The sequence below is a fragment of the Oncorhynchus nerka genome, linkage group LG20 (assembly GCF_034236695.1).
Source record: "Oncorhynchus nerka isolate Pitt River linkage group LG20, Oner_Uvic_2.0, whole genome shotgun sequence".
Classification (NCBI taxonomy): domain Eukaryota; kingdom Metazoa; phylum Chordata; class Actinopteri; order Salmoniformes; family Salmonidae; genus Oncorhynchus; species Oncorhynchus nerka.
In genome coordinates this window covers 29,872,615-29,886,307 of record NC_088415.1, presented here as the reverse complement: position 1 = coordinate 29,886,307, position 13,693 = coordinate 29,872,615, and the positions used below count along the sequence as shown (strand labels likewise).

At 42.9% G+C, this 13,693-nt stretch overlaps 1 protein-coding gene across 1 annotated transcript; it reads right to left on the bottom strand.

Moving 5' to 3' along the window:
- Positions 1–2,139: 2,139 nt before the first annotated feature.
- Positions 2,140–12,819, bottom strand: LOC115102249 (von Willebrand factor A domain-containing protein 1-like). The gene is made up of 6 exons (XM_029621981.2): positions 12,331–12,819; positions 9,014–9,571; positions 7,762–8,094; positions 5,426–5,701; positions 4,975–5,256; positions 2,140–4,515 (listed from the first exon to the last, which is right to left on the bottom strand). Exons 1-6 carry the CDS (start codon positions 12,413–12,415, stop codon positions 4,487–4,489), a joined length of 1,563 nt encoding a protein of 520 aa, XP_029477841.1. The 5' UTR covers positions 12,416–12,819; the 3' UTR covers positions 2,140–4,486.
- Between the last annotated feature and the right edge of the window lie 874 nt (positions 12,820–13,693).

Sequence of the window (13,693 nt, the reverse complement as noted above, 5' to 3'; positions counted from 1 at the left end):
CAACAACCCTACATTCATTTTTGCATTCAGTAACCTTCTGTCTTATGTAACCATATCATACTAATTTGAGTGTCCCGGATTTACATTTCATGTGTTACGTCTAGTCTGAGACCAGGCTGTGAAGAAATACATGGCGGAGGTGTAGGATGGTGTGATCGTGATTCAGGAGGAGAGCCAAAGGGAGAACAATGTATTCTGTTATATCCAGTATCTGTAAATGGAAAGGGACTGTGGAATGGCCACTGCAGAAGAGGCAGGAGGACATGTGTGAGAGAGTGAACAGTATTCAGGAAGAGGGAGGAGGACTGATATGCAGGGGCCTATTGGCCATCTGGCAGTTCTAGCAAATGCCAGATGGGCTGGAATGTTTTTTCGTTGGGTGGGCTGGGGTCACACAAACTCACATGCAAAGTCTAACACGGCAGCAGCAAAGAGACCTGCTCCTAGACAGCCAAGATCATGGATCGTAAAAAACGGAAAGGGTGCCTGTAAACGTAGAAAGAGCATATTCTACATTGTCACCTCATTCAAAACGTCCTGTTTTTTGGACGACTAAAACCATGATTTGGTCAAACATGATGCCTGTAATGAAAGTATCAGCCCCTGTGCCTTTGCCCTCGATGGGGCCTGCTGCTGTGATGAGTGAGCCAGTCCTATCTCCCCCATGCGCTTGAGAGAAATACGTTCTGATCGTATAACATTTTACAACCAAGATATTTGATATGGCTTTGTGATATGGAGCAACATATTAAATGCGCCCTGGCCATTGCCAGGGTATAGGCCTAAAGGTCACATGGGTAGTAGCCTACAACTGCAATATTCAATTTACTGTTGGATGAATACATGGCTACTAGCAGTGGCATATTTAGTTAGAGATCTACAAAGTTAATGTGTTTTGAGTTTCCACTTCCTCACGTGTTGAACCCCAAATTAATTAGCCTATGATATTAGTTAGTGCACATAAAGATGTATGTAACTCATCTCTATTGAAAAAAAAAAGTTGGTATTGGTGGTTCCCGGAGTGATATGGGCTGGTGTGGATAAACTGCCAGTGCTGAATTCTTGTCCCAGTCAGCCTCTGATGATGTGATCTGGGAGGAGCTGAAGACTCTAAGAGGCATATTGGAGGGGGTAAGGCCAGACCATCACCCCTAATGTAATCTTTAACCAGCTTTGGCCTCTGGCCTCATTCCGATCTGTCTTTTCGTCCATCTATCTGTCTCCACGCAGAGAGGCGTGGTGAAGCAGTGGTCAGCATCCTCCATCATGCCCCGTCTCACCAACTCTGCCGATCCTTCCTCACGGCAGAGCTGGTATTTTCCACTCAGGCCCGACCAGACCACCAACACCCAGCCAGAGCCAACCTGGCATGCCTGCACCAAGCTCCCCGCATGCCCCACTGTCCCCCTTGCCACACGCATCTGCACCTCCCCCTGGACAGACCGGGGAGCTCTCCCCTGCAATGGACACCCTCATTGCCCTCCTCCAGTACCACACACACCAAGCCCCTCCAGCTGTTTTCACCAATGGCTGCTCCTGCTCTGGACCTCTTTAGCAAATGACAGGAGTGGAATGTAATAGCCTAGTTGCTGTCTCTGTTCAGCTAAGTGAGAGTGAGGAGAGAAGGAAGGGAAAGGAGTACCGAAAAGAATGTGTGAAAAAGAGGAGACCTGAGAGTGATCGTGATGAGGAGAAGTGAGGAACTGCCAACCCACAGGAGGAGACTGTTAAACAACAAAGACAACTCCTAGAACAGGAGTTCAAGAACAAATAGCAGATCCTCAAGAAATTGCAGAAGGATGGCGAAAGCAGAACAGGAGGCAGAGGAGAAAAGGCAAAAGAAAGAACTGGAGATAACGGAAAAGGAGGAGAAAAAGCATTGGGAGCTACAGAGAATGAACGATAGACTTTTAGAAAATGGAAGAGAATGAAAGGACAGAGGGGAAAGGGAAAAATAAGCAGGAGAAGAGAGAGGGAGAAAAAGAGAAGCAAGATGCAAAAGATGCAAAAAAAGAGAGCTGAGGAGAAAAAAAAACAATTGAACGACGAGGATGAGAAGGCAGAGGCGACAATTAAAAGAAAATGAGCATGATTGTAATGGCTTTCTTCCGTTGAAGGAGAGGAGGACCAAAATGCAGCTTGGTTAGTGTTCAACATGTTTAATATAGACGATAACACTACAAAATAACAAATGTGAAAACCGAAACAGTCCTATTTGGTGCAATGACACAAAGACAAAAGACAATCACCCACAAAATACCCAAAGAACATGGCTGCCTAAATATGGTTCCCAATCAGAGACAACGACAGACAGCTGCCTCTAATTGAGAACCAATCTAGGCAACCATAGACATACAAAACTACCTAGAATGGACAAAACACATAAATCCCCCATGTCACACCCTGACCTAACCAAAATAATAACAAAAACAAAGATAACTAAGGCCAGAGATAAAAATGGCAAAGAAGAGTGAGGAGATGAGAAAATTAGAATGGGAGTTAGAGATGCTTAGAATGTCTTACAGGGGAAGGCCATGAAATAAGACTCACCCTTTGACAACCTCTATTTCCAACTTTTCCTCACAAATCAGATATGAATGTTTCATATTCATCATCATTTCTACAATCCCTTTTGATATCAACCCTTCCTCAATTAATTCCTCTAATTAGCATCCTGATCCTCAATAAATGGTCAGTCATTCAGTCCCTGTGCTTTAACTGATGTACCACTGTGAGAGGTGACTGCAACAACCCAACAGCATCCATCAATACTAGGCACTAAGAGACAGTTCTGGAAGTTAATGCAGTTAATGTTAATGCAAAAAAATGTGATGCAGTTAGTTAGGAGTGAAAATAAAAATGACCAAACAAATACATTGTATTACACCTGTAATCACTTTGGATATGCATGATAATTCTCAAAGAAAATCCGCTATGTTGTAAAACTAGTTCATTTAATATAGTGATGAACAACTCTCAATGTAATGAATATGAACAAACCAACACTGAAACCATCTGAAAAGGATCTAAAACGCATCAGTACAACTTCCACAGGGAGGCAGCAGAAACCAGCTGATAACAGACCCACCGCACTGCACAGACGTCAGTTCAGACGTCAGTTCAACGTCTATTCTTGATTTACATTTGGTTGAGTTGTCAAATAACATGAAGTCAATGTGAAATCAACATAAAATGTCACCATGTCAATTGGATTTAAGTTAAAAGTTGGGTGAAAAAGAGACAGAATTTCTTTACGTTGATGACTTTTTGCAAATCCAATCCGTTCTCCACGTTTATTGAACGACATCGCTTAGCTCTTTTGAAGTTGAAATGATGTCGAAACATTACACCTACAGTATGAATACGGTCCAAGGAATTTGGTAGAAGAATTCTTCTATTTCCTCTGCAGATCTATGCACCGTTGGTAAATGGCCAACCTGTATCACTGAATATACAACATCATCCAATGTAAGTCCTGCATGTATAAGTCTTGGTAGTGATGTGTCAAAACAATCCTGGAAAATATCAGATTGATCCTTTATCGAAAAATCATCTGCAACATCTCACTGGTAGAACATCTTGTCTGTGGTTTTATCAGTGCAGCCATGTAGAGAATCAGATTTTTCATTGGTTTAGATGGGTTCCTCTGTTATTAAGGATTCTGTGTCCATTTGCCCTTCAATTAAAGTGAGTTGGCACACACATGTAAAAAGTGTTACTAAAACATTACGAGTGGGTGCTTTGGGAAATATTCAGATTATTTTGCAAACATGGTTGCTCCTTGTGTATTGTAGAAGCTAGAACATTTTGTTAAAATACATTCCTCCCCACTGGGTAAAAACTGGTTGAATCAACGTTGTTTCCACGTCATTTCAACAACATCAAAAATGTATGAGATGATGTTGAATCAACGTGGAAAACTGATTGGATTTGCTAAAAGTTATCAATGTAAGGGAATTTCATGTTTTTCCCACCCAACTTTTAACCTAAATCCAACGACTTGGTGACATTTTCTGTTGAATTCAAGTTAGTAAATCACCATGTCTGTGCCCAGTGGGTCTTGTTGATTAAAACTACATTATGCAAAATACCATCAAGCAGAATGACCTCGATCTACACTGATATGCTTGGCCACTCTCTACATCTTATATCTAAAACAAACATGTTTACAGTGTGAGGTTTTAGGCAATGTAAAGTAAATGTGAAAATCAAGATGTCTATATCGCTGGAGATAGCAACCCAACTCAGTTAGGGTGCTTACTAATAGAGCAAGATCTTTATAGTACAGCAAGCCTATCTATCTATCAATCTATCTATCGTATCAGTATCTATTAGACAGTGCTTTGTAAGCAAAAGGCCTTGTGTCTTGTCCAGAAAAGAGAAAATGAACTGAAGGAGGGATGCAAGTTCAGATGCATTGTTCTTCTATCTCTTCTTCTCCTTCATCCCTCCATCCTTGGCATAGTGCCTGTTGAGCTCAGCAATGTTATGATCTGTGGCCCCAAACCGATGCATCTGAAAGGAAGAAGGAAACAGACACACGTGAAAATCTCATACCAGACATTCCCAGTAGCAAGCCAAGAGTGTTAGCTAGTTGTTATGGAAACCCCAGTTGGCACAACCACAACCACACATTTTTGGTGTGGTTACTTTGGGGTCAGACAGTTGTTTCCCAAAAATTATCAGAAGTTTTGGTGACACACTATAAGTGGATCATTGTTGAAATGTAGGTAAAAAATAGGCTACTGCTCCTCTTCAGATTCAAAATGCTATTCAAAAGTCATCCTTATCCAAACAGAGAGATGGCTTGGGTGCATTTAAAAGTGCAAATTCTAGGATCCAATTAGAAATGCCCCAAAAAATTCCATGCCCGCTCCAATTGACCAACTCAACAACTGAAATTAACTGACCCCAACCAGCAGTGCTGAAAGGGTTCACTTCCTTATTCAAAATGGCAGCATGCTGTCCTCTCACCTGAATGAAACTGGGCCATGCAGCAGAGCCCCTCCCCGCGTGCCGTCCGGTAGACGGGTGACACACACACTCGGGTGGCGGGGGGCAGGTGTGTGAGGCGTGTGGACAGTGAGTTGGAAGGCAAGTAGAGGGAGGAGCGCGGGGCGGCAGTAGAGCCGTGGATGCCCTGTCCCTCCCAGGTGAGCCAGTAGCCCCTGAGGCCGTCCACGCTGGCTTTCCAGTCCACCTGCACAGAGTCACTGCCCACCGTGGTCAGCTGCAGGTCTGCTAGAGCCGGCCTCACTGAGAAGGGAGGGAGGGAGGGAATAAGGCCTATGTGCTGCATTTATACAGTTCTATGTGAAGTATAATAGTCAATTTTGCATTTCCCCCTTTTAATACTTCAGTTTAAGCTTTAAGGCTAATACCATTCATACCTAAGTCTATATCCTCAATGCTCAATGCTCCTTACCCTCCTCAGTGCACACTTTGACAGACATGGCCCTCTCCCGGCCAGAGGAGTGCCGTGCGCTCACGGTGACCAGGTACTGGGTGTCTGGCTGGAGGTTAGTCAGCAGGGTGGAGTTCTGCCCTTGGCCCACAGTAGTCATGTGGAGCTTCCCCCCCGGCAGGGCCATGTACTCCACCTGGAAGCTCTGGACAGACTCTGGCTGCAGAGGACCCCAGCTCACCCTCACACCGTTGGCCCCTGAGTCAGACACCGTCACCACAGTCGGGCTCAACACCTCTAAGGAGACAAAGTGATACAGTTGAAGTCGGAAGTTTACATACACCTTAGCCAAATACATTTAAACTCAGTTTCTAAATTCCTGACATTTAATCCTAGTAAAGATTCCCTGTCTTAGGTCAGTTAGGATCACCACTTTATTTTAATAATGTGAAATGTCAGAATAATAGTAGTGATTTATTTCAGCATTTATTTCTTTCATCACATTCCCAGTGGGTCAGAAGTTGACATACACTCAATTAGTATTTGGTAGCATTGCCTTTAAATTGTTTAACCTCAGTCAAATGTTTTGGGTAGCCTTCCACAAGCTTCCCACAATAAGTTGGGTGAATTTTGGCCCCTTCCTCCTGACAAAGCTGGTGTAACTGAGTCAGGTTTGTAGGCCTCCTTGCTCGCACACGCTTTTTCAGTTCTGCCCACACATTTTCTATAGGATTGAGGTCAGGGCTTTGTGATGGCCACTCCAATACCTTGACTCTGTTGTCCTTAAGCCATTTTGCCACAACTTTGGAAGTGTGCTTGGGGTCATTGTCCATTTGGAAGACCCATTTGAGACCAAGCTTTAAATTCCTGACTGATGTCTTGAAGTGTTGCTTCAATATATCCACATAATTTCCCTTCCTCTGATGCCATCTATTTTGTGAGGTGCACCAGTCCCTCCTGCAGCAAAGCTCCCCCACAACATGATGATGCAACCCCCGTGCTTCACGGTTGGGATGGTGTTCTTCGGCTTGCAAGCATCCCCATTTATCCTCCAAACATAATGATGGTCATTATGGCCAAACAGTTCCATTTTTGTTTCATCAGACCAGAGGACATTTCTCCAAAAAGTACGATCTTTGTCCCCATGTGCAGTTGCAAATCGTAGTCTGGCTTTTTTATGGTGGCTTTGGAGCAGTGGCTTCTTCCTTGCTGAGCAGCCTTTCAGGTTGTCGATATATGACTTGTTTTTACTGTGGATATAGATACTTTTGTACCCGTTTCCTACAGCATCTTCACAAGGTCCTTTGCTCTTGTTCTGGAATTGATTTGCACTTTTCGCACCAAAGTACATTCATCTCTAGGAGACAGAATGCGTCTCCTTCCTGAGCGGTATGACAGCTGCATGGTCCCATAGTGTTTATATTAGCGTATCATTGTTTGAACAGATGAACGTGGTTCCTTCAGGCGTTTGGAAATTGCTCCCAGGATGAACCAGACTTGTGGAGGTCTACAATTATTTTTCTGAGGTCTTGGCTGATTCCATTTGATTTTCTCATGATGTCAAGCAAAGAGGCACTGAGTTTGAAGGTAGGCCTTGAAATACATCCACAGGTATACCTCCAATTGACTCAATTAGTCTATCAGAAGCTTCTAAAGCCATGACATAATTTTCTGGAATTTTCCAAGTTGTTTAAAGGCAGTCAACTTAGTGTGTGTAAACTTGTGATACAGTGAATTATAAGTGAAATAATCTGTCTGTAAACAATTGTTGGAAAAATTAATTGTGTCACGCACAAAGTAGATGTCCTAACTGACTTGCCAAAACTATAGTTTGTTGACAAGAATTTTGTGGAGTGTTTGAAAAAGGAGTTTTAATGACTCCAACCTAAGTGGATGTAAACTTCCCACTTCAACTGTATGTAATAATAAAATATATATAATATGATGATTTACCAGGTGATTTTATTCTAAAGTGGAAGTGAAAGCTGGAATCCTTAACGGGGGAACTGCCACATCCGTTTCTGATATTACAACAAAGAAGATACTACAAACAACCAACACAGTTTTTTTCCCGTCTGACATCATTGCAAGTGCGATAGAACAGCAGCACATGTACTAATTTTACAACGAGGCACAATCTTCCGCCGCTCTACCTTGTCAACAAAACAAAAACAATAACAACGGCCGTACATTGGACAGTGGTGCTGTTTCCCCTACTGCGGATTCCATCTTCAAGAATTTTCGATATACAGTGTGATGCCCATGCTGGACACAACCCTAAAGACATCACACTCCAAGTCAACATTGTTAATTGTAACAATGTAAATGTCCAATGTAAACGTGCCACCTCCTCTTACCTGGCTTAGTGGTGAAGGTGACAGAGAGGGGGTTGAGCACCTGTAGGTTGGACTTGGGAGTCAGTGTGGCCATGTATGTGGTGTCTGGTTTCAGGTCCATCAGCCTTGCCATGCTGGAGTCCCCTGGCCGGGTCAGTCGTTGGTAATGACTACCACTGGTACTGGGGCTGGTCCCAGGCCCCCTTGCTTCTCTTTCGCTCACTCCTAGACTGGGAGCCGGTCCAAACCGGATCTCATAGTAACCGGTCAAACCGGCCAGAACTGGACGCCACTGCAGCATGGCGCTGTCTGTGGACACGTCTCGCACCTGGAGCCGTTCAGCCCGGAGAATCTCTGTTAGAGAAGAAACAGACTGAGACCGAAGGACTGAACCACTGGTGCAATATACACCTCCAGTGGAGACTCGTTTCACTTTAAATCACTTTAAATCGGAGGACGTGCTCATTGTAATGGCTGGAATGGAATTAATGGAAATTTATATTGAAACGATGGCGGTACCATACCATATTAACACAGTGTGCAGATTCCCTTCTCTCACTGGCAAACATTCATACTTGGATAACCAGAACAGGATGGCAGAAAAGAGAGGGAGGAAAGGGATGAGTTGTGGAGGACACGCCAGTAAGAGAGGAGCTCAGACAGACAAACTGTGGGTTCTCCAATGCATTCACAACTTGTACCATAAAAACCCTCGAAATAGACAAACCAGTTCTGGAGGATACCACTGTAACAAATAGCAAACCAGTATTCAGGTTTCAGTATCAGCGGAAAGGAACCTCAGGCACTCGCTAAAGGGACCCTGGATTCTCCTTCTGTGTCGTAAACAAACTGTATTTACACTCTGCGTCCGCCCATCACTATGCATCATGTCTTAGAGCTACATATGTTTACTGGAAGTGCCTGTGTGTCGATATGACTGTTACCCTATCTGACCAGAAAAATACCGTCTTGTCTATATATATATATCTGTCTGGCACCGTAGGGGGGCACGGTAGAGGGGGCTGGGTTGAATAATGTCTTTATTAATAGTCCCCCCTCTCTCATTACAGTCTAAAACACACGGTCTCTTCTTCCCTCTATGTCCCACTGTCTCTAGGAGTGGGTATGTGATAAAGGAGTAGCACAGAGACATGGATTTGTACAGCAGCACAGTTTATAGTAGAGCTCAAAAGAAGGTGTCAGGTCCATGTTAGTTGCAGTCAATTGTGGAATCAAAATGGACACACACACACAGAACCCCACACGCACTCACCAATAATGGCATCCCTCAGGTCCTCAGTGATGATACTCATATCGTCGATGTCCACAAAGTACAGGTGTGACTCCACAGGAGGGGTGACCACCTGCCGCAGCACCTGGTAGTTCCCGTGGCCCGTGGAGATCACCAGAACGGCCACGCCCTCCTCTCTCAGCTTCTCCATTGGTCCAATCACATCACCCGGCTTCACCCCATCCGTCAGCCACACTAGAACTCTGGGGAGTTCTTCCCTGGCCCCCGCACCACCCCCGGGCTTCAGCACCCAGTCCTTGGCCATCCTGAGGGCCTCCTCAGTGTTGGTGTCGCCCCTCAGAGGCTTGGTGTTCCCCAGCGCCCCCTGTAGGCCAGTTTGGCTATTGTGGCTGTCAAAACCAAACTCAAGGCGGGGTTGGGTGCCCACCTGCAGAAGGCTCACCCTCACCTGGTCCTCACCCAATGAGAATGGAAGGAGGAGCTCGGACAAAAAGCCCAGCATGCGGGAGTAGTCATAGGATGAGACGCTGCCCGAGGAGTCCAATAGGAAGAGGACGTCACCCTCACAGCAGTTCAACACTAAGAGGAGAGGAAAGGTTACAGGTGGTGGACACACATTCAGTAGATTTTTACAGCTATACGAGAATATAGATACATACAGTGGGGCAAAAACGTATTTAGTCAGCCACCAATTGTGCAAGTTCTCCCACTTAAAAAGATGAGAGAGGCCTGTATTTTTAATGAATTTATTTGCAAATTATGGTGGAAAATAGGTACTTGGTCAATAACAAAAGTTTTCCACCATAATTTGCAAATAAATTCATTAAAAATAATACAATGTGATTTTCTTTATTTTTTTTCTCATTTTGTCTGTCATAGTTGAAGTGTACCTATGATGAAAACTACAGGCCTCTCTCATCTTTTTAAGTGGGAGAATTTGCACAATTGGTGGCTGACTAAATACTTTTTTGCCTGTATAGGCTACAGATTATCATGCTAATAATATGTGAAAATGAATGAGAATATGCTCCTAGAGATTAAATGTAGCAATATTTACACCTTCTCAGTCTGTCTCTTCCCCCACTTCATGGTGGGTGAATTTCTATAAGCATAGTGCTTATAATAAGTGTGTGAGATAGACAACAATTAGTGTATGTGGGAAACATAGTGGTATAGATAGTTAACCTACAAACTTCCCATTGAGAAGTGGCAAACTCATAGCCACACATATTTACGGGGATATGTACAGTACAATCCTAGAGCAAAAAAGACGGTGTGGAGCATCTGTGGAAAAACCCACTACCACTTCCAACTTTCTCTCTATTTTCTCTCTCCCTCTGATTCCTTCTCCCTCCCTTAACTTTTTCCAGTGGTCCCCTCCCTGTTCAGTGTGAGTGTGCATGCATGCAAGTGTGCGCACACCCACACAGAGAAATGAGTGGAGGAGTGAGAACCAAGTAATTACAGAAATTAGACCGGATCAAAACAAACAAAAAATAGGGATGAAGTGAGATAGATCAGAGTAGGAATGGGCGGATGAAGGATGGATGAAAGATGCTGTCACAACATTTAGGAAGACTAGGCCAAATATTCCAGATTTGCCAATTTTCCATATTTCGTAACAGTAGCACGAAACATGGCTTCTCATTTAAGGGAGAGGGGGTTAGGGGGAGAGAGGGGAGAGGGGGTGAACAGTAGGAGCTATTGGTGGTATAAGGAGGGGTTGGAGGTGGAGAGAGAGAGAGAGAGAGAGAGAGAGAGAGAGAGAGGACAAGGGGGAGGTGTGTTTTTGCAGTTCCATTTGAGAGAAGAGGAAGAATGTGCAGTAGTAGCATATGTGCTCAGAGCAGAAAGAGTGAGGGAGAGAGAAAGAAAGAAAGAGAGAAGAGAGAAAGAGAGAAAGAGAGAGAAAGCGAGAGCGAAACATGCTAAGTTCGTTGTCCAGCTATGAGTACTTTTGAAATGCACTATTTTCTTTGGGCCCTTAAAAGTGAATTTCTTCAGGCTTTAATTTGACGCTCGATCTGTGGTGGTTGTACTGACAAGTGTGTAGTGTTGAAGGACGAATTGCAGTGAGTGTGAAAACACTGCCTTTCTCTCTTTCACTCTCTTGCTTCCTAAAGAATTCGCTACATCTGTCTTCTTGTTTGGACTTTGTACTCCTCCAGCTGCCTTAGTGGCCTCCAGGTTAAAGCGCCTGTAAACTGTATTTACAGTATGTATGTGTCTCTCTGGTCATGCCTATTGATTGTAAACCAAATATTTGCTTTGTACAGTATTAGCTTTATCGCAGTATTAGATTTACAGTCCACCATGAACAAGTTTGACTAATATATGAATGGTTCCACTGAATGTAAATGATGAAACCCCATAACCTTGATGAGCATGGGAGTAACTGACCATAACACTTTAGACCTGTTTCACACATGCATGGAAGCTCACACACACACAGGTGTGTACTTCAGATTGACAGCCCAGATGTGATAGAAAAGGCCTCATCCGCAGTTCTTCTTGATTCTAAAACATGATGTGGTTATATCACCAAGCTGTATCACAACAGGCAGTGATTGGGAGTCCCATAGGACGGCGCACAATTGGCCCAGCGTTGTCTGGGTTTGGCCGGGGTAGGCTGTCATTGTAAATAAGAATTTGTTCTTAACTGACTTATCTAGTTAAATAAAGGTTAAATAAATAAAAATGAAAAAACATCAGTAGGCTATATGTAGGATCAAAATACATCACAGAAGATTAAACCTGAATAAATTGTGCTTCTCAGCCAGTCCTTAGTATTAAAAGCATTTCTATGTTTGAGTGTGATGCATAGAAAGTAATTAGGCTCTTAGTCAAAACATGTCTTGTCTATAAATGGAAGAGGGTGTGAGAAGTGTAATGTTCTGTACATTATACCCTTACACTGAGTCATAAAAACAGACCACTGACAGATTGAATTGACTCACCACCTAGTTTAGTTTTCACCACTACGGTTATGAGCTCTAGCTAACACAAGCATGGTTGTAACAAGCGTTCAGTAATTATTATGGTGTTATAATCAATTAGATGTTTTAATTTACATCACCATAAATCATATGCATAAATACATTTAACATTAAACGTTAAACTTCTCATTAAAATCCAGGAACAGGTATCAACATAGAATTTCTACAATTTTGACAGTAACCTATGAACAGTAGTCTATGATAAAAATTATTGTGCCAATCTAATAACACCAGTTGGAGATACTCTGACTGCACCTCTCCTCCCTAGTCTGTCAGTCATGTAGAACTAGGCTATAACATCCACCCACCACCAGAACACCGACAATCACCTGCAAAACTCACCTGCTTCTGGTGCGGAGTTTTGACCACTGGACGACCACAGGAAGACGCAAACCAGCATGCAAGTAAATAAACACCGACCCTTCATTGCAAGGGTTAATTGTGATCAATTCCAGTGTAAAGAATTATGACGATATCGAAAGGGCTTCCTCCAAAAAAGTGTCCATTGCCTGGACCGTCGCTCCAAGTGAAATGGTAATCAGGCTTACATTCGAGCTTCTAATAGGCTATAAAAAGATTGGAACTTCACATATCCTCACTTTCACTCAGACTTTTCCAGTTTTGTTTCTGTTTTTCTGGAACATTTTATTCTCGTAATATTTTCCCCAGGAAATTGGTTGCTCGGGTATCCTCCGTGAGTTTGTGAGGTAAAAGGCGCTTTGAGCGAACTAGGGCGTGAGTGTTCAAGTCGGTTCTTCGCCCTGACTCCAGTCCCGTGTCCAGGTCCTCCCCTTCCAATGTTCAAGCGTCTTTATTTCCAGTCTTTGAAGAGACTTCGAATAGCAATAAGCTCAAGAGAGCTCTCGCCAAACGTCATTGCTCTGGAAAGGTGCCCATTTTCTCATAAAGGTTATCTTTACATTTTATGGCGAGTAGTCAATCACGCAAAAAAGTGAAGAGTCTTGAAAATGTGAAACATAAAGAAGAATTGTAACTTTAAGCTTTGAAATTAGCCAACGGTATAATTATCTGGATTCTGTACACTTATCCTATTAGAACTACGAATTTCAGTTATGAGCCGTTGTAATTATGGATACTTTTATTACCAGAGGGCCACTGACTTTCAGCACCAAAATCATTTTAATAAGAGTGCCTCCTCAAGATGACAACCCTAATGTAGGCTATATTCTATTTAATGTGTATGTGCATGCTTAGTTAAATATGATACTATAAGATCATGTAAAAAATTCTAAATATAGAATTACAGTATGATGACAAACTGTTCACTGACTGGTGGACAAAAATAATGGGGTCAAGTTCTTGGACTTCAGCATCAGGTTTGCTCAAGTAGTCAAACTAAATTCCATTAAATATTATTTTTAATTGAATCGCATCAGCCTATAGTGCCTCAGGGGAGACTTGGAGAATGTGATATTGGGATGGGGTCTATATGAGAGTGAAAAGCAGGCAGCTTTTGTAGAGAGAGCGAGAGAGGTGAGGAGGAGTAGGAATAGGGTAGAAGACAAAAGTGGGAATTAAGAGAAGGAACAAGCCACTTGGCAAAAACTAGTTGAATCAACATTGTTTCCACGTCATTTCAACAAAATAACTTAATGTGAATAATTTGAATCAATGTGAAAAACTGATTGGATTTGCTAAAAGTTATGTAAGGGAATTTTGGATTTTTTAAACCACATTTTTACCT

Bases quoted from the DNA above. Each gene is read 5' to 3' on its own strand.
- LOC115102249 (XM_029621981.2), bottom strand. From the start codon at position 12,415: ATGAAGGGTCGGTGTTTATTTACTTGCATGCTGGTTTGCGTCTTCCTG. The intron at 8,095-9,013 runs GTGAGTGCGTGT...CTTCTCTAACAG, and splicing joins CCTGAGGGATGCCATTATTG to AGATTCTCCGGGCTGAACGG. The intron at 5,702-7,761 runs GTAAGAGGAGGT...TTGTCTCCTTAG, and splicing joins CACCTTCACCACTAAGCCAG to AGGTGTTGAGCCCGACTGTG.